At 52.4% G+C, this 27,244-nt stretch overlaps 11 protein-coding genes across 11 annotated transcripts; 3 read left to right on the forward strand and 8 right to left on the reverse strand.

Moving 5' to 3' along the window:
- Nucleotides 1-384: 384 nt before the first annotated feature.
- J4E88_005514 (uncharacterized protein) lies at nt 385-1,284 on the reverse strand (the record flags this gene model as incomplete). The annotated part of the gene is made up of 1 exon (XM_049399150.1): nt 385-1,284. The coding sequence occupies one exon, from the start codon at nt 1,282-1,284 to the stop codon at nt 385-387; it is 900 nt and encodes a 299-aa protein (XP_049254941.1).
- A 915-nt stretch (nt 1,285-2,199) lies between these two features.
- On the reverse strand, nt 2,200-3,401 carry J4E88_005515 (uncharacterized protein; the record flags this gene model as incomplete). The annotated part of the gene is made up of 3 exons (XM_049399151.1): nt 2,200-2,344; nt 2,400-2,737; nt 2,793-3,401. 3 exons carry the CDS (start codon nt 3,399-3,401, stop codon nt 2,200-2,202), a joined length of 1,092 nt encoding a protein of 363 aa, XP_049254942.1.
- A 630-nt stretch (nt 3,402-4,031) lies between these two features.
- Nucleotides 4,032-5,195, reverse strand: J4E88_005516 (uncharacterized protein; the record flags this gene model as incomplete). The annotated part of the gene is made up of 1 exon (XM_049399152.1): nt 4,032-5,195. The coding sequence occupies one exon, from the start codon at nt 5,193-5,195 to the stop codon at nt 4,032-4,034; it is 1,164 nt and encodes a 387-aa protein (XP_049254943.1).
- Nucleotides 5,196-5,397: 202 nt separating this feature from the next.
- Nucleotides 5,398-5,882, forward strand: J4E88_005517 (uncharacterized protein; the record flags this gene model as incomplete). The annotated part of the gene is made up of 3 exons (XM_049399153.1): nt 5,398-5,555; nt 5,627-5,779; nt 5,834-5,882. 3 exons carry the CDS (start codon nt 5,398-5,400, stop codon nt 5,880-5,882), a joined length of 360 nt encoding a protein of 119 aa, XP_049254944.1.
- A 485-nt stretch (nt 5,883-6,367) lies between these two features.
- J4E88_005518 (uncharacterized protein) lies at nt 6,368-7,228 on the forward strand (the record flags this gene model as incomplete). Its single annotated transcript, XM_049399154.1, has 1 exon — nt 6,368-7,228. One exon carries the CDS (start codon nt 6,368-6,370, stop codon nt 7,226-7,228), a length of 861 nt encoding a protein of 286 aa, XP_049254945.1.
- Nucleotides 7,229-11,437: 4,209 nt separating this feature from the next.
- Nucleotides 11,438-13,090, reverse strand: J4E88_005519 (uncharacterized protein; the record flags this gene model as incomplete). Its single annotated transcript, XM_049399155.1, has 1 exon — nt 11,438-13,090. The coding sequence occupies one exon, from the start codon at nt 13,088-13,090 to the stop codon at nt 11,438-11,440; it is 1,653 nt and encodes a 550-aa protein (XP_049254946.1).
- A 747-nt stretch (nt 13,091-13,837) lies between these two features.
- On the forward strand, nt 13,838-15,301 carry J4E88_005520 (uncharacterized protein; the record flags this gene model as incomplete). The annotated part of the gene is made up of 4 exons (XM_049399156.1): nt 13,838-13,846; nt 13,981-14,480; nt 14,550-14,706; nt 14,756-15,301. The coding sequence occupies 4 exons, from the start codon at nt 13,838-13,840 to the stop codon at nt 15,299-15,301; spliced, it is 1,212 nt and encodes a 403-aa protein (XP_049254947.1).
- Nucleotides 15,302-15,338: 37 nt separating this feature from the next.
- J4E88_005521 (uncharacterized protein) lies at nt 15,339-17,155 on the reverse strand (the record flags this gene model as incomplete). Its single annotated transcript, XM_049399157.1, has 3 exons — nt 15,339-16,480; nt 16,530-16,770; nt 16,832-17,155. The coding sequence occupies 3 exons, from the start codon at nt 17,153-17,155 to the stop codon at nt 15,339-15,341; spliced, it is 1,707 nt and encodes a 568-aa protein (XP_049254948.1).
- Nucleotides 17,156-17,958: 803 nt separating this feature from the next.
- On the reverse strand, nt 17,959-19,093 carry J4E88_005522 (uncharacterized protein; the record flags this gene model as incomplete). The annotated part of the gene is made up of 3 exons (XM_049399158.1): nt 17,959-18,013; nt 18,122-18,740; nt 18,841-19,093. The coding sequence occupies 3 exons, from the start codon at nt 19,091-19,093 to the stop codon at nt 17,959-17,961; spliced, it is 927 nt and encodes a 308-aa protein (XP_049254949.1).
- Nucleotides 19,094-21,025: 1,932 nt separating this feature from the next.
- Nucleotides 21,026-22,576, reverse strand: J4E88_005523 (uncharacterized protein; the record flags this gene model as incomplete). Its single annotated transcript, XM_049399159.1, has 3 exons — nt 21,026-21,377; nt 21,427-22,322; nt 22,373-22,576. The coding sequence occupies 3 exons, from the start codon at nt 22,574-22,576 to the stop codon at nt 21,026-21,028; spliced, it is 1,452 nt and encodes a 483-aa protein (XP_049254950.1).
- Nucleotides 22,577-25,750: 3,174 nt separating this feature from the next.
- MET2 (homoserine O- acetyltransferase) lies at nt 25,751-27,222 on the reverse strand (the record flags this gene model as incomplete). The annotated part of the gene is made up of 3 exons (XM_049399160.1): nt 25,751-25,864; nt 25,920-26,966; nt 27,028-27,222. 3 exons carry the CDS (start codon nt 27,220-27,222, stop codon nt 25,751-25,753), a joined length of 1,356 nt encoding a protein of 451 aa, XP_049254951.1.
- Nucleotides 27,223-27,244: the final 22 nt, after the last annotated feature.

Here is a 27,244-nt window from a genome sequence, read left to right on the forward strand (position 1 = left end):
TACGGGTGAGTGATATTCTATCGTTCAGTTGCACTATATTGCTTCGGTAGTTGCAGACCAGTGCGCAACGCGCAACCAGTAGGAGTGTCTCGGGCCCCGGAAACTTGATGAGCTGAGGCCTGCAGTGTTCTCGAAGTGAATACTGTTGTGATTCACGTTAGTAAAGGTCGACGTAAGGCACAACATCGAATGATGGGTCGGGGTAAACATGTGATGTACACAGTCGTTCGATTGTCTTCGTTTCGAGCTAATGCAGTTCGATTGGGCGTAAACAAGCACAAACCTCGTATATCGTGTTTGGGTAGTGTAAGTCCCGAATGCCAGGTGCAAGTCATCAGAATGAAAAACAAGAAGACAGAAGACTCCCAGTGCCGTCACGAACGCTCATCCTTTCGACCTGTATACAACCAGTCCGCCGTCGTCCGAGTCATCGGAAAGAGGCATGGAGCGGACATCTTGCTTCAGCCGACGCTTCGCACTATGTGTATGCTTCTTCACTTCAACCTTTTGACCTGGACGCTTCCTGATTGCTGGTAGTTCTGTAGCTCCAGCTTTAGGACTATTCAGACCAACAGCTGGATGCTTGCCTTGCAGACTTCGCGATGCTGCTGACGCCAAACTCGTGCTGCCGCCTACAGGCGCAGTATCTTCGTCATCGCTCGTCAGATCCACTTCTACGCTCAGCTTCTCCATCCACATCTTCCTTGTCGTTCTGCCATCTTTCCTGTCTCCCCACCGGACCATGGCTGCATCTGCTAGCTCACTCACGAAGGCCTCTGGCCAGTTCTTGCCCTCGCTCTTGAACCAACCGGGCTCGATATAGGCAAGCGATATGTCGATGACGAAAGCTCGAATTTCTTCATCGCATTTACGATCCACAAAAGCCCACTTCACGCTCTCCTTCCAGAAACGCGCGCGAGCTTCTGCGAAGTAAGTGGCAATGACTTGCGACTTGAACACTGGATCTTCGACGGCGTTGGCAACAGTCCAGAGTTTGAGGATGACTAGATTGAAGGCATCGGTAACGCGAGAGACGTTTGCGGATATGTGTAAAGTGGAGGTATACAGCCAGTCCAGGTAGATTTGCGTAGCCTCGGCGTCTAGCTCAGACTCTATGTCTAGCTGATTGAGCAGTGACTCGTTCTCCCAGCTAGCACGACACATCGGGCATGTTGGGATCAACTCCTTCTTAGAACTGGTAGTAGATGAGCGCTTCCAGGCTTCCATGCAGACTTCATGGACGTTTTGCCCGCACTTGGCGCAGAAGGAGATGTCTCCTATCATGGCGTCGAGAGCCTCAGCGCAAACACAACATTCGTCAATGCTGAAGACAGGCTTTCGGTTTCTCTGGAGGCGGTCTTTGAAGAATCGAGAGGTCTTGCAGATGAGATCTACGGTAAACGCATGGTGTTAGTATGTTGGACTCCTGAAATGGCTTTATGTGTTGTTGTTACCTTCATGTACAGTGAAGCGGCGATCAAGATTGGGGGCCTTGAAGCTTATGATTCTGTTGCCCACACTGCGCCATATCAGCAAGTTACATGTGGCATAAGACGGACGGAGTGAGGTACATAATGGGCCCCAACTTCTTGGTCGCTCCTCGAGATTTAGTGATGGTCATCTGCACAAATGGTGATCTTGTAGAATGAGAATGTTGTAAGCTGAAGGGCACGGAAGACACGACCTAGATAGAAGTACTGCAGACACGAGAAGGTGAGAGTCGGGCCGTGCGCACCTCGTCATGGGGCAGTGACAGTATCTCAAGGTGAGAGAACCGCCAAGAAAAGATTCAGTATCTGAGCAAGGCGAGCACAACAGTCGTTTTGAAGGTAGGCAATAAGTTCGCCGAATGAGGCGAACCTTACAATCGTGCCTGGGAAGAACTACACATCTCTTGTGTGTGTGGATCAGCCAAAGGTCGTCGAGAAAGCCCGACCGGATGACAAAACCAGAAATTGCTGTGTTAGACACGATACTCCATGGCGCCGACCGAGAGTATGTAAAGCGTAAAACAAACTCTTCAAATGGGTATTTTGCTCATCACCGTCCCCTGCTGATGACTTCAGACACGGTATACAGCATGAGCTATGTAGCCTTGTCATAGCCAAGTTCCACACTGTCTTCCGACGCCGTCGATATGCCGCCAGTGCCAAATATTACGAGTTTTCTGCTCGGCGAAAGTCCGTAGACGATCTGCTCCTATACGCCAATGTACCACAGCTCAACGCCCATCACCTCGAATTTCTTACCATCGTCACTCAGGGGCTCGTTGCCAAATGTCGGGCACGTATCGGAGACGCCCTTTTCGAGGTTGTCGTCTAGCCATAGGCCATAGTGACCGTCACTGCGACACCGTCAGTCCACTGAGTCCTTAATGATGACAACACGATGCTACTTACCCGCCGCCAACACTCAGGTAGCTATGCTCGCAGAAGATCATGTAGTCATTCACCCCGCTGTAGGGAAATGCCTTGAATCTTATTCGTTCTGGCGTACTCGCACCACTCTTAGTGGCCCGACCGTTTTGTGGGAGTGCTAGCGAATCGCCCTTCTTCTTCGGTGAAGATATGGTTGTCATTCGCACAGCGTCCGTCGTATCTTCGGATGGGGGTGGTGGGAGGTTCATCTGCAGGTCTGAGAAACCGGAGAGTATGTGCGCGCGCCAGAGGAAGCATTCGCCGTTGCCGTAAAATGATGTGGAGGGCCGTGGTGCGTCGGAGAGATATGCGCCGAAGATCTATAGCGATACGTAAGCATTCGTCCTGGGGTCGTCATGAGGTTCGCAAACTTACCCCTCCGCTGCCGTCTTTGACCACGAGCACAAAGCCACCTCTCTTGCCCAGATAGTCTTCAGATTGCTTGTATAGTGTGCCTAAGCTGACACCGTTCTGCTCCAGACTATATGCCAGACTCCATTCATCCACTAGTTGTAACCTTGGTGGAAGCAGGAGCCGGATCTCTTCAGCAAGCGCCGTGCTCAGAAGCTTGCCCTTCTCTCGCATGTTGCCTCCCCATCCTCTCAGACTTAGCGGTGTCAAGGGAGGCGGTTGAAAAGGGCTCGCTATCCGATGTGGCGGCTGGTAGACCGAGTTCATATCTGAGGTGGTGGAGGAGACGAGGTTCGCAAATGTGTGTGAAAGTGAAGATGCGGTGGACTGCAACTGCGCTTGTATGTTGCTTGCGCTGTTACGGTTGCTGTTGTTCTCCGATCTCGATTGCGCGTCTGATTTGGGAATGGCGTCCGTGTTCAAGCGTCGCAGGATGCCCGAGACTGCATAAGAGACGGGATAGGTGAAATATGAAGACGAGCGGTTGGGTGTAGAGCGCTGCGATGGCGGTGAGGTTTGCGACGAGGGCGAGCGGAACGGGGAAGAGGACGGGGTATCTGGTGGGTACGACATGAGCGGCAACTAATTGCGATGGGAGTAATGTTCCTGAATTAATGTGGGTCGCGTGTTGGAGGTGGTGTGCTGGGGCTGTCGCAGGGCAGAGTAGCTGTGACGTTGCGCAAAATTAGTGGGCTGACAGCTGCTTGGAGCCTCACAACACCACCAGGATGGGACGTGGCTGTTACATAAGCAGGCCTGTGGTTGCCGTGAATGCATATCCGAAGTATCTGATGAGCGCATACTAATACAGGACATGTCGGCGATGTATGCTCTGTGATTGCCTCACCCTCTGGCACCGCGACGTGTAGCTTGCGGAGCCCTGACCGCTTTAGCTTGCTAGCGTGTCGCGCGAAAGCTTGATCTCCGCTACCCGGTAGGGCTGACCTCGCGTATTCATCGTGCTTTCAAGCCAGGATCCCCATTGTCAGTCGAAAACTCGAGGATGTTTGTGGTTCAGATAGTAATGCTCGATCGTGGCGGTGGTATCTCTGCGCTGTGATAGTTAACACGTGTCATACCCGCGACCCTCAGTCGCATTTCTCATAGCATGCATCGGCTCGAGAAGGTACCGAGAGTTCCATTCTTGATTGAATGCTACTAGTGTCGGCGTCTCTACACTCTCAAAATGAAGCCCCAGATGGTCTATGTAGTCTCGGCGTCTGCCTCCTTTGTCGCTTCTGCGAGGTCTCGATCCAAATGCTCATCTCCCGCAGCATCTGCGTCTTCTTCCCCGTCGTCTCCATCGCTCTTAAGCTTAGCACCCTTTCTTTCGGGCATGACCGCCATGAACGCCTTGCCCCAATCCCCAAACTCCATCCACTTGAGCATAATCTCCAGCACATGGTTCGTGACCAAGACTTGCCGACTTTTCATCTCGAGGTATTCGCCAATAGGTAGCTTTGCAGTCTTGATCCCACGGTTCACGGCGCGCTTGTGACATATGCCTTTGTGTCGGTTCTTGTCAACCAGTCCGCCGATAATGTATGTACTGTTGGGCTTCAAGTGAGTTAGAACGTTGTCAGACTCAGATGAAAGATAGACGACTTCGCCTTCCTCTGCTGCAGCATCAGGTTGTTCTTGATCGCCTGATCCAGTGGCTTCTGCTGATGTCTTCAAGGCGCCGAGAACTTCTCCCCCGTTTGGCCCTGACATCCACGCCTTCGCTTTTTCGGAAACCTCAACGAAATCTTCTTCGAAGAACTGGAACCCCTTCCAACTCGTGTACTGCTTTGCTAGAATGCCATCGAAACGCTCCTTCATCTTTCCACCGAAGCTGCTCAAAGCTAGATGGGTCCTGAAGTTCGCCTTTCGGTTATCGCTGTAACACCTCGTAATCTGAAGTCCCAAGCTCTTGAGCTCGTTGTCAAACATCAGCTCTTCGAAATCGCAGTCGAAGATTACTGTTATTGGTACTTGTTTTCCAGTTGCTTGCCGAGGAGGTCGCGAAGCTGGCGGCCTTGGTCTCTTGCCATTCTCGTCGGTAGGCATCTGCGCCCACTCTTCTCGCCTTCGCTCTTTCTTCTCTTTGACTTTCTCTTTTCGCTTGAGTTTGCGATCTTCGCGGCCGGCTTCCCAGCGCTCGAGCCGCCTTTGCTTTTTGAGCTGGTTTTTTGATAGCTTTGGCTCCGCATTCTCACTCCCAGCCGGTGTTCCGACAGGTTCTACGGCGTCGGCTTGATTGCTGTTTTCCGCTGCGACAGGTAGTTGTTCGTTTGGTGTCGGAATTGTAGGTGCTTCTGCCACATCCTCAATGCTATCCGCATGCTCTAGCTTGCGCAACTTCGCAGGACGCTCTTCGGAATCCATCTTCGAATAAAGTTTCCTCGGTTTGTGAAAATCAAGAGTGCTGCCTTCCACCCACTCAGCGTCGACAAAATTATGCTCACTCACTTGCTAGCGCGCCAAGCCAGATCCCTGTCATCGCGGGTTCCCGAGCTCGAACCTCACTGCACGTCTCCGCATCGACGACAACTTCGAATACCCATTGCGCCACGAATAATCGCCCAACATGCCGCAGGACATGCCGCCAACGGGCGGCTACAGCCCCGTACAATACAAGCGCAACCTGCCCGTACGAGGCTTCCGCCCCGCCGCATACCTTTTCGGAACCGCGGCACTCATGACCTACGGATTCTGGAGAGTTGGACAGGGTATCAGAGAGCACAAGTACGCGCCTGCCCTCGAGAGGAGACTCGCGAGTCTCGAGACATATGAGCGAAAGTGCTGACAAGTCGCAGCGAACTCGCGCGCGAGAAGATGTGGGCGCGGATACACCTCATCCCCGCGCTGCAAGCCGAAGAAGACCGCGATCAAGTACGAAGGCACCTCGCAGATAAGGCGAGAGAGAAGGAGCTACTCGGCACAGAGACCAGGGTCTACAATAGCGACAGGTATGGTTTGAAGACTTGGCTTTGTAGACAACTTTGGCTAATTCACGATGGCAGATTCGTTCGCCCTACCTTTGCAATCACGCCCGAACACGAGACGAAATAGACTTGCATACCGCGCTGGACATGTACATATAAATCCACAAATCGTTGGCAGGCTAAGGAAACGCTGTCTCCAAATGATATCTTTCGTTGTGTTTGAAACTGTGACGCGACGTACATTCCAAGGCTTCAAACGGTGACATATCGTTGCGGGAGGACCGTTGCGCGTGTACATGCCGAGATAAGGTGGGTTAAAAGTGCTGACGAGGGGACACCCTGTGATAGACTTCCAAAAGTGTGGTTCACAATACGTTGTGATTACTTGGGTTCCACTGGACCCGTGAAAGTGACACCCCGCCCATTTTGTCGTGCACTCTCCCGCGCGTCGAAACGCGCCACCTGGACCAGGCAGTGCGCCTTGTCGTCAACTGCGCCCAGCGCCTACAGTCCTTCCATATTTCAACTCTACTAACCCTCCCAACCGTTCGCTGTATCTGTCCATAACCGACCCTTGCCAGCCGGCGCAACCTTTGGCGACGACATAGCGCAATGTCTTTCATCACCAACTTGTTCGTTAGCCTGAAGAATGCGACGCCTGTCGACACAGGCACCTTGCCACGCGCAGATGACAATGGCACGCCCGATGGAGCCGACGAGGACTGGGATTTTGTAACAGCGCACGAAGCCGGAGTCGTCTACGACGACCGTATCACGATCCTACTTGGTCCCCATCGAGAGACTCGTTACCACATCTTCATCGCCGACATGCCCAGGTCTTCTAAACTCCTTAATCATGTCTGCACTCTCGAACCATCACAACGATACTTGCATCTCTCCCTCCCCGACCTCTTCATGGTGAAACTATATCTCAAATCGCAGTTCACATCCGTCGACTCGCTGGCCATCGAACAGTCCTGGTCAAACATCATTAGGCTAGCCATCACTGCCGATATCTTCCAAGACGCCTACATGGGAGATAGGGCCCTCGCAGCGCTCACGACGAGGGGTATCTTCGCCCTCGAACCCAACAACGCGGTGTTGCTGTTCAAAGAAGACGACTTTTCACTCGCCCGGGAATATCAAGACAAGACGGGCAACGGGCAGAAGCTGATAGAGACACTTGACAAGGTTGCAGAAAAGGGTGCAGAGAAGCCTAAGCCGCCCAAATTGGAGCTACCCAAACCTCAGGACGTGAACTCCAAGCCCGACGTCTACAAGCGGAAGAGCGAGGGCACAAGATTCAGTAAAAGTGTATTAAGAGGGCTGGCACAAGCCACCGCAAAGAAGGGAGGTGATATGGATGATAAAGTGCATCCTACACGGCAGCCCAGCGTTCCGTCAGGCGTGGATGCGTTGAAGCGTGGCGATGCCAGCAACTTCATGTGGCCTGACAAGAACGTGAAGAAGTGATCTCGAAGTCTTCAAAGATATGTTGGACGAAGAAAACTCTACGCAAACGTCACGGTCACGGCTCGTGGCTTCGAGACCCCATGAAGGGAAATTACAGCCGTCTCATTGATAGACCTCATTTGGAGAGTTAGACTAGTCGTCCGTCTTACAATCATTAATATGCACTGCCCATCTACATCTGCATGTGACGTGGTAATCATCTGAGGACACAGCTAGGCCATCTCCTCTGTGCATCTGGAACACAGACATGGCCCTTCAAACCATGGCGACAGCAAGTCCTGTCTCTGCTCCACCGGTATACCATGGACGTTTACATAGCTGCAAAACAGTTCATCTCCCATCATCACTGGCTTGATCGCGAAAAAGCGTACAGTCGTACTTCCGGTTTCTCTTCTCCACTCCACGTTCGGTGCGCAACTGTGATTGAACAGCGGTAGATGAGGTGTGATTTCGTCAACGAAGCCAAGCCGGGGGTCTATAGAACCAGCTTTGTTATTGGCTAGACGCGTCCAGATGGAATGAAGAACCTCAGTATCGAAGTTGCGGTTTGCGAAGACGTCCACACCGAGTTGCTCTAATATCTTGAATGGGATGATGATGGATTCATTGAGAGTGAAGACATCAAGATGATCTTTGTTGGCGAGAGGCTTGAGACGCGCAAACAGCGGGTGATCTAACGGTGACTTTTCAACACCAGCTTGAACGCATGTTGCCAGCAATCGTAACATGAGGAGAGGTCGGAGAGGTGAGGCGTTGTGCGTCAAGCCTCTAGCGGGTGCCTGGAGCCATTCAAAGTCTTTACCGCATAAAACTCTATGATAGGTGCTCATCGCGAGGCGGAGACATTCGTCGGAGCAGTAGCTATCGGAACAGCACGTGGTTCCCTTTGGAGCATCCGGTAAGCGCGCATAGCAATTGAAACAGGAATGTGATGGCGGGGTGCTGCATACACCGGTTGCGGTACGATCTGTAAGTATACATTCGCCGGCCCTTATGTCGCGAGCCGCAAACATACCCAACATGTCTTCGCCTGGGTCTTTTGCCAAGGTACTTCTACCAAGATAACATGGTGCGTCGTTGCCGGTCTCACTGAGCTCCTCGTTTACCAACTCAATGAGCTCTGATGAACGCGTCAGATGGCGCTCAATGGTCCATAGATATTCTACTGTAAGCACTCCGCCATCTCTCACTCTATCTTGTATCTCATGAGGTGTGCCGCCAAGAGCCCTTGCAGCCTCCTCTTTTCGCTTCAGAAGCGCGCGCAGGGCTTCAGCTCTCTCTGTAGCCTTCTCACACCACAAGGGCCGAGCGTGCATTATCGACTCTTCCAGTATCTCGACTGCGTCCCATTGACAATGACAAGCTTGTAAAGCAACTGCGAGCAGCTCATACACCGATTCTCTTAGACCTTTATTGGCATCCGGATCGCCTGCTTGCAGTAGTTTCGCTTTGTACATGTCGCCGACTGCGAGCTCAGGGAAGTTGAGCATCCACATGCGACGGCCACGCTCGAACCAGGCTTGAGGATCATATGGGTGATGTTGAATACGCTGATTGCAGGTATCGAGAGATTCCAGGATTTCTCTCACTTGACTAGGATGTAATCGACCAGTTTGCTGAACAGTTCCGGAGCGGTAGATGGAAGGCACGTAACGCTGCGGCGATGCGGCATCCGTTGTGTCTGGACGCGTTGTACTCTCTGGCGCCACAGGTCTCGCATGTGTATCCATGGTAGTATCAAGAGCGCTGATATCAGTCTGGAATGAAGATGTTGATCTTGCATCGCGATCGAATTGGGCCGCCCATCTATCGCCAGCTTCTTAGGGGACGTGCACAGAGGTAGCCGATGTGATGATGTCTGACGTCATCGTGAAGAGGTGACGGCTCACCTCGGCATGCATTATCTCCCATCATAATTGACATCAAGAGATCTAGCGGGATGGAAGAGCGCCAAATTCTATCTGAAATTTGATGAAAGTTAAGCCGTTGCATTGCAAATCGAGTGACCGCCACGAGCTCGGATCTACATGGAGACGTACCAGCGCAGCATTCGTCGGCAAGTAAGAGTTATTACATACCTAACTACCTAAAGTACCCCTCAAAGGTATTGCAATTGGATTATTACGAGACGAGCGCGCACACAAACAGATCTCGCCCATGGTCGCGTCTCGCTTACCTCACCAAGGGACCCTTTGTTTACCTAGGGACGTGCGAGGTGTTCCGAACCCTGCAAGTTTCATCGATAAGAATCCAACAAGCCCCTTCCCCGCTTCCTATGTCGTAGCACGACACATGTAGCTATCAAACAAGACACAGTCCAAGTAAATCGTGCTACCTTCGCCATGACGTTAATCCAAACCCTACCTGCGGAGCTCTTCGACCCAATCCTGAAAGTGTACGTCGATACCGTCCCGCTCCACGAGAGCTTCCGTGCTCGCGCCGTGTCTCGTAAGTACATACTCGATTTCTTTGAATGAGATTCGAACAGGTTCATATTAATTCTTCAATTTGCATCATCGTCATTTGTTCGCGACTAACGCGTCTTTAGGGACGTTTCGAAATGCGATCGACCACGTACTGTTGGCGCAAACTCCGGCAATCGTTTACGAGAAATATCTCCGCAACGTCGAGCCGGAAGTTGATGACCGTCATGATAACGGACCGCCAACTTTCCTCCGAAAGAATTCGCATACTTTGCACATGAATCATTGTATGCGCAATCGTGGTATGAACCCGAACTTGACCAAGTGCCTCAGTAAGTGAGAAAATGTTTTAGGCGAAAAGTCGAGTCCAAATTGCTAATGGAATATCGACAACAGACAAACTTACTGACGAGATGATTCAATTTTCGAACGCCACAAACGATGCCATTGACATTACTGTGCGCAAGGCCTATCTTAGTGATATATGTCTCGCCTATAGCGTCCTAAGACCAGGCATGCAAATATTGCGAGATCGTTCCGACAAATCTTCCAGCAAACCGGATTTTTTACCCCCAGATACCATGGATAACGATCGAAGAAAAGATTTGAAGCACTCTGCAACGCCGATAACCTCGGTAGATCTTTTGACCGCGGCGGCCGCTGTGGGAAATATCGAAGCTGTCGATCATTTCATAGCGCAAGGGGCAGACCCTCTGGGGTACACTTCTGGCATACTCACTGGCCCGATCAAAGCAGCTGCAGTATGTGGCCACACTTCAATGGTTCGCAAGCTTGTAGAGATCGCGAGACAGGATTTCCCGACTCTTGGAGCGCGGGAACGTGACTGGATTCTCGTCACATTCGAGACGGCGGTGTGTCATGCCATGAAAGCTGGAGACACAGAATCAGTACGAATGTTACTAGAATTCTTCGTCAGTCGCCGTAAAGCCAGAATCCCGGAGATTTGGAAAAAGTTGATTACCGATGGAGCACAAGACGGCAAAACTGAAACCCTCGTGACGATTTTGAAGGACGATATCCCGAAACGCAATCCAGGGGATCACCACAGCGATTTGCAAGAGATATTAAAAGAAGCTTGCAAAGCTGGACATTCCGAACTTGTATGTCGCATACTTGGTGTCGGTTTCGTGCTTTTTAATCGGGATCACCTTATTCAGCAAACATCGCTAGAAGCAGCTCGTTACGGACATCGAAGCTTGGTCGATCTCCTCAGAGGCCACGGCGCTCATATCGGATCACAACATCTCGTCGAAGGTATGACATCTTTCGCGGGCAGGTCAACGACCCACTTCCTTATGACCCGCCACCTGGTTGATGCGGGTGTTCCGATAGACTCGCAAGTTCTTAAGCAGTGTGAAAGCCAGGCATCTTTTGCATTACGTGCGAGACGCAAGATGAAGGAGAGCCACTTCTGTCTTACTGATGGTGCTATGGTAACCATCTTGATTGCGAGCGAAGCAAAGCGACAGGGCTTACGGACAGAACTCAAGTCGTGCGGCAGCATCAAGCTTCTACTGAGGCTAGTGCTTAACGGAAAGATTATAGTTCCTCCTGAGCCGCTGGATTTCATGAAAGTGGCGGTAGAGGTAGTAGACTGGCTGGCGAATGAGAGTCAGCCAGCGGCGTCTTAAAGTGCAGGACATGTTTGCGTCACGAGTGAGCCACTGCATATTTGGCTCGTAGAGGGAAGGATAATCTCATGAATTGAGGAATGCATTTAGAAAAGACAGTGTATACATACAATGCCTACCCACGCTTCTTCTGGCTACCGCTTGGTGATCGTCTTCTGCTCCTTTGCATCATCCCTCATCTCCTGCTTGATCTTGCTGATTATACCTGCACCGCCATAGATCATAGCGGTGTATACCTGTGCCACACTCGCTCCCGCATCGAGGATCTCTCTCGCCTGCCGACCATTTGTGATGCCGCCCGTCGCGAATATAACCTTGCGTGGTGCGTTTGGTGCTGGCGCAGTCCTGGGTGTAGAGTGAAGGGTCATTGTAGGTGCTGATTCGGAAAGATCGTCGACGTTGGAAGAGAGTTGTGTTGGGGACGGTTGATCGAGATCGAGCGTTGGCTTGGTTTTCGAAGACCCGGTAGAGGACTTTCCGTCTGTGCTCTGGCCAGCGGCTGGCTCGTCGGTGCGTGCTTCTGAGGGTGGTGCAATGTGCTTTGGGCCTTCGTCAAGCGCTTTCCTGTACCTGCTGACAAGCGAAAGTGTGCGCTCGAAAGTTTGGGGACCTGAGTAGCCTCCCTGTTCGAGAAGCAACTTTGCTTCTGATTGGGGAAGTAGGTAGCCCTTCGGCAGTGGGTCTGGTCGCTTCTTCGTGGTGTTGCCAACGATGACACCATCCACACCGGAGTCCCAGACTGCCTCACAGATGCCTGACACCTGCTCTTCCGAGTCCTCATCGGGGCTGACTTTGACCATAACAACAGGCTTTGTCTTGCGGTCGATCTTCTTGACGGCGCCTACTACTCCGGAGAGCAACCGCGTCAAGGGCTCGACGTTTTGGAGAGTGCGAAGGCCAGGTGTGTTGGGCGAGGAGACGTTGACTACTAGAATGTCGGCGTACTTGCCAACATGGCCCACGGCGGTGGCATAGTCGCGTACTACAGCATCGATGTCGTTCTCGGAGGTCGTCTTGTTCTTCGCAACCTGCACGGCCATTAGACGCCCCTTGAGCAGCGAGCCCGGTGGAACGCCAGCTTCACCGTCGAGGACCTGGCGTTCGGCGTCTTCACCTAGTCCAAGGCCAGCGTGGTATGCAAATTCCCTGACGCGTTGTCGTAACCGTGAGGCGACCAGCTCGGCGCCTTCCGAGTTGAAGCCGTAGCGGTTGATGAGAGCGTTCTGGCTGGGTATTCTGAAGACACGAGGCTTGGGGTTGCCCTCCTGTGGCAGCAGCGTGACAGCCCCCACCTCTACCACTCCTGCTCCGAGCTCGAACAGCGGTGTCGGTATCTCGGCGCCCTTGTCAATGCCGGCAGATGTTCCAATCGGGTTGTTCAGTGTGTGTCCAAAGACTTCGACAGCCAGATCACCCTGGGAGTCAGCCACGCCGCGTTCCCGAGGGTTCAGGCCAAAGCTATACAGCACCTTGAGCATGTGTGTTCCAGCATGGTGCGCCTCTTCGCCATCAGGGTATATTTGTCGCAGCGCAGGCACAACAAGCCATTCGTGAATGCTCGCGCGCGTGTCGGTGACGTAGAGGTAGCCAAAAGTACCACCGAGCGTCAGGAGGGTGCCGTATACGAGGTTCTTGGTACGGGTACCAGCCGATCCAACGTTGGTCGCGGTTTCCGTGGCCGTCGTGGCCTGTCTTCTGGGGTATTGGAACGGGCGATGTGAGGGGCGGCAACGCGGTATCGATGGCCGCACGCGTAGAGCACGCATATTCGCGGCGGGGTTCATCATCATGGGTGTGATAGGCAGCCCATGCGACACTCAATGGCTGCACAATTGCCTGGTCGAGATGGCGCTGCCGACTTTGAGCCGTGAGGAAGCTCGGAACCAGCCAATGACGCGGGCTTGGCACCAGGTACCGGTGCCGCGTTTCCTACATCCTCTCCTTCTCCTTCTGTACACAACCTGATTTTGTGGCTGTATACGACACATCTGCAATGAAGTCGGTTCTTCTTGCATCTCCCACTCTCATTTGATCTGACGTCTCGCCCATACTCATGTGGCGCATACTCGTTTCCCAAGCATGATCATTGTACCCATCTCAAAAGTCGGTTTCAACAACGACTCAAGCTTTATCGATCTGGTCTTCTCACGGTTCGCCTTTAGAGGCGTCATTCAGTAGGCTGTAACTGCGGATTATCTTACTCCGTCAGACGTTCTCTGGATTTGATCTCACACGGGCTACTAATACTCCAGTCTTCATCATTGGCCGGACACCAGATCTTATTGGGATGCTCAATCATGAGCCATCGAGAAGTCCATCCCCAGCTTGGTCTGCTCTTAGCGTAGAGCTTTCCGACACATTTCTTCGCTCCCCACAGCGATATCCCGGCCTGTTCATCAATTAGATTGCTCAGAGCTCAAGAGCCGAACAACATCCGGTGGTACGGGCACTTGCACGGAGAAACTACCATCTCAGAGAATACTTGCACCAATGATATCAGCCATGCTCGCTATTAGGATTATTCAGATTACTCCATGCGTATAGTCTGTAGGATGACACCTGCTTGCGGGGCGCAACGGTCCCACCGTACAAGCTTTCATAAAGCTTGAGTATCTTAGCTTTTCTCCATTGTTCCTTACTCTACAGGACTCTGTTCGAAGTCGAAAAAATGATTCAGCTCGCTTTACTTCATTTATGGCTTCTGCTCGTACCAGCACTTGCTGGTATGACCAAGACCGGCACACTCTGCACCGTCACTCCGTCCGGCACCAAGGATGACAGCCCTTCCATCATGGACGCCTTCAAGCAATGTGGCCAGAACGGTCAGATTGAGATAACGACAGGTGACTACACCATCGCCAAAGTTATGGACGTCCTGGACCTTAAGAACTGTGACATCTCCATCCGCGGCAAACTGACTTGGAGCGACGACATCCAGTACTGGGTACGCAACAGCGTTAGTGTGACATATTCTCAACGAAGTACAGCATTCCGTCTTGGCGGTGAGAACTTCACTCTGCAAGGTCACGGTGAAGCACTCTTCTTTGGCAATGGGCAGAAGTGGTACGACGTGAACCGTGATGGGAGCAACATGGCCGGTAGGCCCATCAGTCTGACACTCTGGCATGCGAAGAACGTATGGATTGATGGAATTACTTGGAGGCAGTCCCAGTTCTGGTATGTCTCTACAAAAACATGAGGGACCATAGTTACCCGTTCCAGAGCCTATTGCTAACCGCACAAAAGGCATACATTCGTCGCCTACTCCCAGAACATCACGATGACAAACCTTGACATGAACGCCACTTCATCCTCCCAGTGGGGCACCGTCAATACTGATGGCTTCGATAGCTGGAACTCCCAAGACATTGTGCTCAAAAATTGGGTCGTGACGTGCGGCGATGTAAGTCCTCATCGATCTCGCGTCTGTGCTATACCTAATCTGTTCGAAGGACTGCATATCGGTTAAAGGCAACAGCAAAAACATCCATGTCAAGAACGCCACCTGCTACGAGTCTGGCGCCATGGTGATTGGCTCAATGGGCAATCCCACGAACGTTCCCGAGACGGTAGACAACGTACTCTTCGAAGACATCACTGCCATCCATAGTTCCAACGCAGCCTGGATCAAGACATACCCTGGCCAAGGCCATGTGAAGAACGTCACCTTCCGCAACATCAAGTTTCAGGACGTCAACCAGCCTATATACGTCTCCCCGTGTATCTACAGCTACCAGAATTGCGATTCGAGCCGCTTAAAAATTAGCGACATTACCTGGGAGAACATCACTGGTACTTCGAGATACAACGTGGCCGCGGGTATCTACTGCAGTGGCGGCGCGCCTTGTACGGGCTTGAAGTTCAAGAACATCGATATCAGGCCGAAAAATGGTGGTACGGCGAAGATACTGTGTTCTAATATGAACAGCGACAGTGGCTTAGCATGCACCGGTACCTGCCCGGCAGGCTGGAAACAGCAGCTGAGCGGCAATGCTTGAACTTGAGTGCTTAGTTTTATGTGCAGGCCGCATGCGCCTAGGCACTAACACCTCCGTACAAAGCGTCCAGTTTCTGCTCATACAAATCCAGCAAAGCCTTTTTCTGCACTGTTCCCTTCGCCGTCTTTGGGAACGGCTCTTTCACAGCCAGTATCATTTCCTTTTCCACGCGCGCATAAACCGGCGAGCTCTTGTTCACTTCCTCCACCGTATCCCAGATCTCATGCACATCCTTCCCATCTTCCAGCCTAACAATCAACGAGGCTTTAGGCCTTCTCGTCCCTACCATCGCTACCTCCGCAACTGAAGCATGACTTGCAATCCTCTGTTCTGCCGCCGTAGGGAAGAACTTCTCGTTCGTCAGAAAAACGAGAAGATCATCAGCCCGGCCGTAGTGTTTCCATCGCTCCGAATCTTCGGGATGCTTTGTAAACAAATCGCCAAGTCGTCTTTCTTTTGCGTCTGGGAAGATGGAGAAGATGGGTTGTACATAGCCGCCGTGCTCGTTCCCGTCGTTGCGGTGTATGACAGCTTCATATAGAGTGACACCGTCCGTGGAAGCAGAAACAGGGTCGAAGCGGATATTGAGAGCGGGGTGAAGTGTCGTATACTCCCAGTACGCAGATTGCAATGAATTTGCATCTTTGCGACGGATGCTAGGCCAGACGCCGAGCTCGGTCGATGCCATGACATTCAACACGGACACCTGCGCTGCGACGAACTCACTCGCATGACTACTCACACTGCCGCCACCCCAGCCGATTTGTTGCGTTCTCTGGCTGAGTCTCTGTAGGACTTCTGGGCTCTTGCTTAGATACTCGACACAGGGTGGTACGAGTGTCAAGCAATCGACACCGACGCCTCCATCCCTTGCGGCGATGATGTCCAAAGCGGCTAGTGCGCTGTCCACACCCGCAGCTGGTGTCATCCATGTCGGCGGGTAAATTGGTGTTACACCAAGCTGCAGTGGAAAGAGGATCATACCGATCATACCGCTGGCGTGGAAAGGCGGGAAGAGAAACATTGCGCGCATGCCTCGCCCGTTCGCTGATCCATAGAGAAGCTCTTGCTCTAGTTCGTAACCTGGTGGTGCGGTGAGATACATGGTTTGGGCTACACTGTTAGTCCACTCGTGTGTCCAAAGGATGGGTTTGGGAAAGCCCGTTGTGCCGGATGTATCTGCGTTTGGTTAGAGGTAGCATGGTCAGACGGGAGCGAGCGTACGTACGGAGACAAACGAAAGGTTCGCGAGAATTTTGTTGATAGGTCTTGTTGTAAGGATACGGCTCCGCTTTTGAGGTGAGCAGTTGCTCAACACTCGGTATCTGGAGGGTCTTCATATCCTTCATTGACAGAACGTCTTTGACAACTGGTATCGGAATCTCAGACTTTAGCATGGCCTTTGCGTCCACACTCTCAATCAATCTGACCAGTGCTTCAGCTCCGTATCTTGGCGATGGAAAGAGCATCTATCTTCGTCCTTAGCCATTTGAACCACCATCAAGACGCTCATGTCGGAGGACGACTTACCTTGTATCCCGCAATCACACTTCCCAGACATAATATCGCATATCGTATGTCGTTCGGTCCCATGTACACCAAAGTTCGTGTTCCGTCCTTTTCCTCTTCTTGCAGCTTCCCGATGTTCTCTTCGAGCCACCACGCGAAGGCAGAGACGGCATTTGCTACTTCAGCAAACGTAATTTGACGATAGCCATCCTCGATCTTGTGCGGATTTACCGGAAACTCTGCGTACGTCGCGGAAGGATATTGAGCTGCAAGTTTGAACAGTGTGTTTGGAAGAAGTTCGTTAGTGGCCTGTGGCCAGGGAGCGGGGCGTGTTGTATCCATCATGTGTCGTGATAGGTACAAGCAAGGCGAAAGAATAGGTGTTTATGATCGAGCTGTTCAGTCATTAAATCACAAGCTGCGGAGTATCTCACCTCCCCACCTTACCTAGGTAGCCCGTCTTTTACCTTACATCGGTGTATCCCATCATCGTGCGCCCGAGACTAGTCGAAATACGAGATCCTGACCGGTTGCCACATGTACTCTACGCCCCATTGAAGCTTTCCTAGCGTATTTCATGCGACTACGGCTTCACGGTTTGGGTTAGAAGCCAAATTAGTGTAGTCAAGGCAGCCAGCGATCACAGGCTGCAAGCTGCCGAGGTTGCTACAAAGTAGTGTGGAGCTTAGCAGGCCAACGTTGGGCCCACGTAAGCGAGGCCCGTCTTCGAGATCGACCATCCGAGCTAGACGCTTGAGCGCTGCAAGTCCAACTGAACATCAGTGTTGGAAAAGGAGCGCCCTGAAATTCTGGGCGTCAGCGCTTTCGCGGAACTGGTGTGCCGAGGGTCTTGATACAACGCGTACCATTCCTTTTCCACAGCAAGTGTCCCATCAGGAATGTGGCATCAGGAATGTGGGTCCCAAGAATGTGGTTCCAAAAATGTAGTTTCGGGAATGTGTCGTCAAGATGCCAGAAGAGAAATGGAGGAATACATGTAGCTGTGGGTATCGAACTACGACTGCTTCAACAACGCTCAATACTCGCTGATGGTGAGTGTACAGGCACAAAAGACGACATCTCCAACAACAAACGCCAGCCGATGCAGATATGATAATCTTCCGCGCACATTGATTGTGGGGTCGACCTCAAGCTGAAGATAAGTGCGCCCAGCGCGCATCCGAATCTACCTCACCCTCCTCACTACAATACTGTCAGCGCACATCCTCCACGCTCTTAGACTCTCGTTATTTCTACCCTCCACGTACCTGCCATAATATAAAGCGGACCAATGAAGTCTCGCAAACCTACCAATCATAGACCCACCCAGAATTTGCAGTCATGAACTCTTCACATGCCTCCTTGAGGGCAATGTTTGGTCTCAGTTCGTTGATGGTAAGAGTCTCTCTCGTCAGCGGGTCCGTTGGACTGCGTTTGAGGTGCTCAATCAGCGTAGCGCGCTCGTACGATCTTCCATTCTTAGTTACGACCGGGTCGTGCATAATCTCAAACGTTATGCCATCGACGAGGTAATCCGGGACGTCACGTTTCTGCTGATGCTCCGGGTCAGAAATCGCGAATGCGGTTCTGAGGTCGTCGCGCTTCTTCTCGAACTCTGTCTTTCGCTCTGCTTTCTCTTCCTGCCCGTCTGAGCGACTGGTTTCTCCAGCCTCCATACGTGCTTCTATCTCATCCATGTCCTTCTTGAACTCTGTTTCCAGCATCATTTCAAGGTCGGAGAGCAGATCGCCACGCCGCCGTATCCTTTCTCGCTCGCGGATGTCCCATTTGGCTTTCTTGCATTTCAAAACGAGAGCGGATATTGTGGCTGCGTTGGAGGTTTGTTGCGCGGAGGTGGTGCATAGTTCGTAGGCCATGAGGGCTGAAGATAGGGCTTCGTTGGGATGATTAATCGCGAGTTGAGCTTGCGCTATACTATCATCAGCCTGGAATTTGACATGCAGAGCTCGCGCAATGGTGGTAAGGCAACTGTCACGATTGACGCCCCTCTGTAGGAAACGGGAGCATACCCAAGTAAAAGAATGCCTTCATATTGTCCTTCAGGAGCTCGATACTCCGTATACAATCATCTATGACACCTTCCCACTTCTCCAACTTTAGCCTCGCATTTGCGCGGTTCGTGAACAGCAGAGGGTTGGCGGAGTTCTTCTGAATCGCCTGCGAGTACAGCCCCTCGGCTCCTTCGTAGTCGCCATTCTTGAAGCACTTGTTGCCCGAGTTCTTCAGTTGCTCGGCGGCATATTCGTTGCCTGGCGGAGGCATAACGGGGTAAGTGAGCGAGCGACGGAGGGGCTGAGGCTGAAGGTTAATCGACGGGAGTGAGGGCGGAGTTAAGCTTCAATGATTGGTAGGGCCGCGGGGGTGGGGCGCTTTTTGTTGCGCCTCGCGATGGAACCTTCGAGACGATGGATACGATGCTGAGGTGAGCAGTCCGGAGTCTTCGGATGCGATCTATGCTGTACCTGCAGAAAAGATCTCGGAAGTCATCGTAGGGGCAGCAAGCATCAAGCACGGTATCATGATGCAGGCGCGTTGTAGGCGCCACGTTTGAGTCGCGTGCACAGCCACGCCGCGATCATGCAAGCGAGACCCTGGGACAGTTGTCGCGTGCTATGGTCAGTGACAAGACAGCCGGAGCCAGGCAAACGCAATCACAGAATTGTAATGCTATTCGTACATAATCAACATGCATCAGAGTATCAAAGTGAACCTCTTCTGTAAGAATGTGTCCTGAGTACACAGGCCAGAACGAATCAGGACGCTAGTCCACCTAGTGGGGCACCGCTTCGGTTTCTCCTGTCGAGTTCACGAAACCCACTCCTTGTGTCTTCCCTCCAGCCTCGCCCTTGGAATCTCTCCTGTCCTCTTTGTATAGATTGGGGTAGCTTCTCTGCCGCCGAACCTCACCCCCCTCGTCCGAGTCGTCGATCCTGTGCCGACTGGGCGGCGCACTTCTCTTCCTGAATCTCTTTACATCATCCTCGCTCTCGACACACGTATCGTCGGCTTCCAAGATGGGGCTCCTAGTCCTTCCCCTGCTGCCACTCCTGTTGCGTGCTCGTCCCCTGAATGTATGATCGGGCTCGGCATCACTACGCCGTCTGGTCTTCTTCTGGTCGGATGTGGGCGGAGAGACGGAAGACGTCGGAGAAGAGGGGCGGTGATGTTTGCGGTGATGCTCTCGATATCGGGAACCGCTGTTGCGGTCGTGGCCGCGAGATGGTGAGGATGCACGGCGTGGAGAATGCTGTGACGACTGCCTACGTCGCTTGAGCCGGCCACGCTCTTCTGCGTCTGCTTCTGGTTCGATGATGGTTGGAATCTCTGTCGCGGTTGTCTGTACGGATGACGAAGTAGCCGGTGGGTCCGGCATTGTGTTTGCAGACATTGAAGATGTTGCCTGGGTGAAGTTTGGCCAAGTTCAGCTCAGCTGTAAAGTGTGAAAGAAATGCCAGATGCTAGCAGGTCTAGGCATATCAGACCCGCAAAGTAAGAGGGGTGCATTAGTTCACGCCTGACGCAGACGGGCCGTTTGGATGAATGATGGCCTGGGCCGCATGTGAGCAGTCGTCCCAAGCGTCAGATGTAAAGCGTAGGGTAGGTGCGACGTCATACGCCCAAGCGCCATCACGCGCTAGCCTAGGGCAGGAACGATGCTTTGTGAGTTCCGTCGTCGTCGCTTATACGACGAACATCACAAGAAGCACACATAGGTTGCAGGCGCATACTCATCTGATGCCAACTGTATGATCGCTTTGTTGCAACCAGCTCAAATGTTCACATCGGCGGAGAAATGGTCTCCATGCACCTTGCAATAGTCCATCAGTCTGTCCACGGTCAACAGCGCTCATTCAACACCATATCTAAGTTACTAATAGCTGACCAACTGAGGTTGTCCGACGACGATAGTCAGAAATTTGGAGCAATGAAAATATACGGGTTCATGGCTCGGTGGTCCGCACCTCGAAAGCAAAGATCACCATTCAGTTAGGCACTCGACTTGAGAAAACAGCAACACAGTGTAATAAAGGCTAGTATTGCCACGTATAAAATCCACGCTGTGCGGGATATGGAAACCCTTTTTGTAAGATCGAAAGCACAACCTGGGTGGAAGATGAAAGAACACACCCATAAACACCTGTCCAGCGCCCAACGCTTCTAAAATGCGAATGCACAACTCCACTACGTTCCCAACTACGCATCATGCTGCTGCTGCAACCCATGATGTTCCTTCTCCTCGCTCTCACTCTCCCTCGCAACAGCAAAGCTCTTGCGGACCGCCATATCCGCCTTTGTCTTTGTCATGAGCGCATCGCGGATATCCTGCTTGCTCCTTCCGGCCCAGGACTCGAAGTTCTTCTGGCTGAGCGGCCAGATGGGCATGTTGCCTGGGCGGCGCATGAATTCGGCGGCGGCGGGAGGTGGTTGCGCGGTGATGGTGTCGATGTCCATTTCGAGTTCTTCGCAGTAGGCTTCAAGGGGAAGATCGTTGACGTCGTGACCGAAGGGGTTCTCGATTTCGCGACCGATGGCTGAAAGACCGATGCTAGAGGTTGTTAGCGTTGATTATGGGAAGTAGACTGGCTGAAACTTACATGATGTAGGCGGCGAAGATGCAACCGGGGATGGTGATCCAGCGGAGGTCATCCCACAGTTGGAAAGGCAACATCATAACGTAGACCCAGGTGATTTGCGAGATGGCGATGGAGTAGGCGATAGGCAAAGGAGTCTGGAGAACACGATCCATACCAGTGAGGGCCTCGTTGAGCTGAACAACACCGGTAATAGCTTGGTTCTGGTAGAGACCGACCTTGAGCGTTTCGTTGTCGATGATGCTGTGGACGTAGCAGGAGAGATGGTTCAGGATTTCGAGAGACAGGTTACCGAGAGGCTTCTTGGAGCGCTTGATCCTCTTGCGAGGGTTCGACTCGGCGAATGTGACGCCGAGGTATTCACCAACAGCCTTGATCTTCTTCTTATCTCCTGGCTTGGGGATATCGAGCTCAGCAGCGCGGGCGAAAGTGTCCAGGTACTCAATGCGGTCGCGGAGATCGGGGTAGTCGATACCAGGCTCAAAACGGAGCCTGTGCTTAACAGAGCAGGCGAAGGCGTTGAGAAGGTTGAGTGCAGAGAGCTTGTTGAGAAGATCCTCCTTTCCGAGGTCGCCTTCGCGTTCGGAAGTGTGGTACCAAATTGTTCTTGCCAAGTTTTGGCTGACAAAGATCAACTGACTCCAGTACTTTCGGCCTTCGGTGTAACGCTCGTATGCGGTGCTTGTTCGGAAAGAGATGGCGAGACCAACGACGAAACCAAGAACGGTCAAAAGAAGAGTGCTGACTTTGAGCTCGAAAATGAATTCAGAGACGCATGTAATGAGGGTCGACCAGAGAGTCACTACTGTGAGTGGTAATATCATCTTAGGGAAGACCGAGCCGTGCATTCGCATGAAGTATGGCCATTTGCTGTGCTTGGACATGTCACGAGGACCAATCTGTTGATTGTTAGTAAAGTGCAAAGCTATCATACTGGAGAGAAACCTACAAAGTAGTCTTCAGCATCTAAGCTGCCGTTGGTTACCCTTCTCGAGGGAACCTGGTACGTAACAGTGCGGTGTCGCCATGACCGCGGTGATATGGGACCCTCAAACTCCTCTGCTGGCTTGTTCGTACCACTCGATGAAGGTGGTGGTATCTCAATATTATCTGGGCGAAGCGTCTTCGTAGTTGAAGCATTAGACGCCGCCATCTTGTCCGTAAGTATCGGATTCAGTGTAGCAACCGTCCAGCAGTTGAAGTGGTGTTAAGCAGTAATGCTATTCAAAGGACAGGATATGGTCAATGCGAGTGAGCGAGTGATGTAGATGGAGAGCCGGTGTAGCTTTTGTAAAGACCGAAAGCAAGGAATGCTAAAGAAGATGAGAAAAGAGTGTGACAAAAGCAAGAGGTAGGTGAGGTAATGTGAGTAATGAAGGCAAGCGAAGACAAACCACTCCCGTCAGGAGTAAAGATCTCCCACCCAATGTTTAAATATAAAACACGCGTATCTGCACCTTCGCACAAAAAAATCCTCGCAAACCCATGGCGCCCACGGGGATTCGCTCCCGCACCTTTGGCAGCGCCATCATGGTCTAACATGCGATCCGCGACACACGTTGGCATGCAGGGGCCGTCTGGCACATTGTGCCCCTGAGCCAGATGGGCGACGGTCTGGCCAATCCGAGTGTGGGGTGCAGTGGAGTCTCTTCGTAAAGTTGAGGATGGCGACGAATGACGGCAGGGGCGCAGCTTGAAGCAGCAAGGGGCGACACGCGGAGCCCTGTTTCACGAAACGTATCTCGCCGTGCCAAGCACGCCACTGGGCGTATTGAACGTGGTGTAGTCAGCGATGGTCTGCCTTACTTGGGTACCTATCGTCCGACTGTAGTCGCGCGTGTGCGGGGCGCTATCGATAGCGATTTCCATAGGCTATTGCTGGCGTAAAGGTTCTTGCATGAAGAGGGCATGCTGGTGCGGGCTCTTCGTGTTCGATCGACAAGACCTTTGTGTCAGGAAATGTTCACGTCGAAGCCCGGCTGGCAGGTCTAGACTAGGGCGTGCCGAACCGAGGCTAAGATTACCCCTGACAGCATCGCACCAATGGGCGTGCTCGCGAACGATTCAACGTGAAAAAGCCTCGTCAGCAATTTCTAGAGCATCGGGAACACTGCTCGGGCGTGCAATTTGGCACATTGGCATGCGACGAGGCCGTGGCAAGCTAGCCATTACGCCGCACCCGTAGCGACGCGGAACCGCGAGCATACCTAGGTAGCTTGCTTTTTGCCTCTTAGAGACCCATGCGCTGATGAACCCGCCCAAAGCATGTGTCAGGTATGTCAGGTACGATGTATGTGCATTTACACAAATCCACAGAACGGGTTTTGCTTCATGGATTGTACTTCTAGACACATCGAAAGCGCACAGAGCCTTCACCCAGTCGCTTCATCTCCGGCCGCTCGTTCTCACCGCTTCGAGTCACTTTGACCAGGAAAGGAAGGAAAGCCCTTGACTATTTCGATGGCTGGCTACCTCCTCGCAATCCGCCTCATTTCTGCTCTCCCTCTTTCCAACTCGATGGCCAATTCTCTTGTCTTGAATGTCTTTCCGTCAACGCAGATGCGCACTTTGTTGATCTTCTCTAGCAGCATGCGATAGTATCGTGCCTGGTAATCTACCGTGTTGAAGTCATTTGCAGCCCAGAGTTTGGCCCAGATATTGACCAACTGGTCACGTATTACATCTGTCCAATTCTTAGGGAATTCTTGTATCAATGTCGTCGACAGTGATCTTGATCTGTACATGAGAGGTGTACCATGTCGAGTTCCTTGAGGTAGCACGTTGAGGACGACTTCGTCAATAGAAGCGATTCTTCGACTCTTAGAGATGGGGTCCGGGCCGTGCTCAAATATGTGCCTGAGCGCTGCACACACTTCCCAAGCTGTGCGGTTGTAAGGAGCAAGCTCAGCTGTTACATTCGGCTCAGATATTCTGATGTCCACCCACAGCCGCTCGATGGTCGTCGTGTATGCCTTGGATACGGGTACTCTGCTACCCAGGCCTGTAAGGTGACTTGTGATGGGAGCAAGAAGGAATGATGCCCAGCTCGACAAGACATTAGTAAATGACGCGTTCCCGTCGTCTTGCTCCCTCCGAACATCGTTTCTTTTTGTTGTGACGAGCGGCGCAGAAAGCCATGTAAAATGATATGTGCCGGAAACTTCAAAACAATCCATGCATGCAGCAAGCAGCCCTTTCCGCTTCGTTCTCTGGATAATTTGCATCATCTCCTCATTCACTTGGCGGTTGCACGCCAGGAAGCTAGCACATGTAGGCGGTCTCCTCTGTGATGCGATTAGACAGCCAAGTGAGAAGGGCGATTCAGGCTCCTGTATGCGGCACCATCCGGTGTCTGATCTGGTATCCTCTAACGATGGACGCGGTCGGCATGATAGAAGCAGCTCTGTGTATATAGCATCGCGCAATTCGCGGGGCAAGTCTAAGAGCTGTACCATCATGAACCAAGGCTTGCAGTTACTACCACAAAGTCTCAAAGATTATGAAGCTGCTGGAGATGTAGAGAAGGTGATGCGACATTATCTTCAATGAGATGAAGCCTCGCTTTGTCACCCCAGGCCAAAAATTGAACCGAATCCGAAGTCTGGGGTAATACCAGGGTTGTGTGATCGTTTCCTTTCTTCTGGGACGGCGAGTCTGATGGCGTGCCTGAGGCTGTTTCAGAAGTGCAGGTACACCTTGCGATAGCACGAGAGACTATGTCTGAGGCGCGTTTTGGATGAGCGCAAGGAAGTCGTAGGATCAGCAGCTGTAATGCAAGAAATTGATGGGATCTGAATGATTGGATAGACTAATGGTTGTGATGCTCAAGTACCAAGTGATAGGATGGCTGGCGTGCGCTGAGCTGTAAAGGCACGGGGCTCCGGATCTTCCATAGATACGTGGCGTCATGCTTGGCACAAATCGTCGGATTACCGTCGGACCGTACAGTAGAGTTCGATGTCAGCAACATGCCGACGCATCGACTTGTCGACTTGAGTCAGTCGAGTAAGCACACGCCGGGTTAATTCGGAGCCGCACCAAGTCACAGAGATCACAGGCGCACCAATCGATGTACATGTTCATTGAACGACAAAGAGATCTTTTTATTCCGCAAGAACTCCCGCTAGCAACGCATGTGCTATGCTGATCTAATGTAATTGGACGAATATCACGTTAACACTGCCTTGTATTGAGGCAATGACAGAGGTGACTGGGTCAGAGAAAGTTGTGAAGTAAAACCGACATGTGTCTTTCAACATGCGGATCAAAGGTATCACGTTATCCTGCTATGGCATGCGGGACAGCGGTGACTAAAAGAGACGGGTATCTACGACTCTGCTGGAGCCGGGACAGAGTCTGTAGGCTGGGCCGTGGTAGGAGCCTCTGTTGCCAGAGCGCGGAAGCCATCGGTTGTGATGTTTACAGCACCAGCTTGTACAAGCTGTAGACATGTTAGCAACTAAACGGAAGCCATTCTTTAGAGGGACAGGACTTACAGCGCGGCTCAAATCATCAAGAAGATCCTCAGGATCCTCAATGCCAACGCACAATCGGATGATGTCTTCAGGCATGTTCCTTTCCTTTCTGGTCTTTTCGTCAATGCTGGCGTGACTCATGCGGCAAGGCATGCTGATGAGGGAGTTGACGCAGCCAAAGCTGACACTGATGCCCCAGAGCCTTGCGCTCTCTACAATGCGCTCACTAATGTTGACATCGCCAGTTTCGAAGGACAACACAGCGCCAGCGCCGCGTGCCATGCTCCAGTGCAAATCGTACTGTGGGTGCGACTTGAGACCAGGATAGCGGACCTTGAAGCCGTGAGACTCAAGGAATGTGGCAACACGCATGGCATTTGCCTGTTGCTTCTCCATGCGGACACCAAGGGTCTTGATCCCACGCAGCAGCAGCCAGGAATCGAACGGCGAGAGACCACATCCTGAGGCATTGATTGTGAAAAAGAGGCGATCTCCGAGCGCGGAGTCGTTGATGGCAATGACGCCTGCCATGAGATCGTGGTGACCGGACAAGTACTTTGTGCCAGACTCGTAGACGATATCGGAACCGAGATCGAGCGGGTTGAGCAACATGGGCGACATCATCGTATTGTCGACAGCGACCACGGCGGTAGGGTTCGCGGCGTGGGCGATGCTAGCAATGGCGGGAATATCGCAAATCTTTATCAAAGGGTTCGTGGGCGTCTCGAGGAGCACCATGGCCGTCTTGTTGCTCACTACTTCGCGTACTTTCTCTGGGTTTGTGGTGTCGACGTGGTGCACGATGATGCCGCCATGTGTCGAGAGGTACTTGAGCAGTCTGTTTGTTCCGCCGTACAGGTCGTCGCCGGTCACGACCTCGTCGCCCGGTCGTAGGAGGCGGGTGATGACGTCGAGCGCGCCCATGCCGGACGAGACGACAAGCGCGCGGTTGGCGTTCATGATCTTGGCAAGGTGTCGCTCGAGGTGTGTTCGCGTAGGGTTGCCGGAGCGTGTGTAGTCGTACTCGCCGCCGCCTCCGGTCGCGGACTCCTGCTTGAATGTCGCGGACTGCGCATGTTAGCCTTTTGGCCGCCATCTGCTACTCGGGCGAGATTCGAGTGTCGCATACCTGGTAGATGGGCACAGAGCTGGCATTGTACTGGTCGCTGCTCTCCGTGTAGACCAGCTCCGTCATGAGGGCATACTTGCGGCCATTACGGGGCGAGCTGGGCGCGGGCGACGGCGGGAGGTTGTGGCCGTCGAGGTCGAGCGGGACGGCCGCCTTGCCAGCGGCATTGGCCTTCTTGGAGCTCTCTCCAGCCATTGCGGTTGTTCTGCGTCCGCGG

The sequence above is a fragment of the Alternaria novae-zelandiae genome, assembly GCF_023758075.1.
Source record: "Alternaria novae-zelandiae strain BMP 2774 chromosome Unknown scaffold_10, whole genome shotgun sequence".
NCBI lineage: Eukaryota > Fungi > Ascomycota > Dothideomycetes > Pleosporales > Pleosporaceae > Alternaria > Alternaria novae-zelandiae.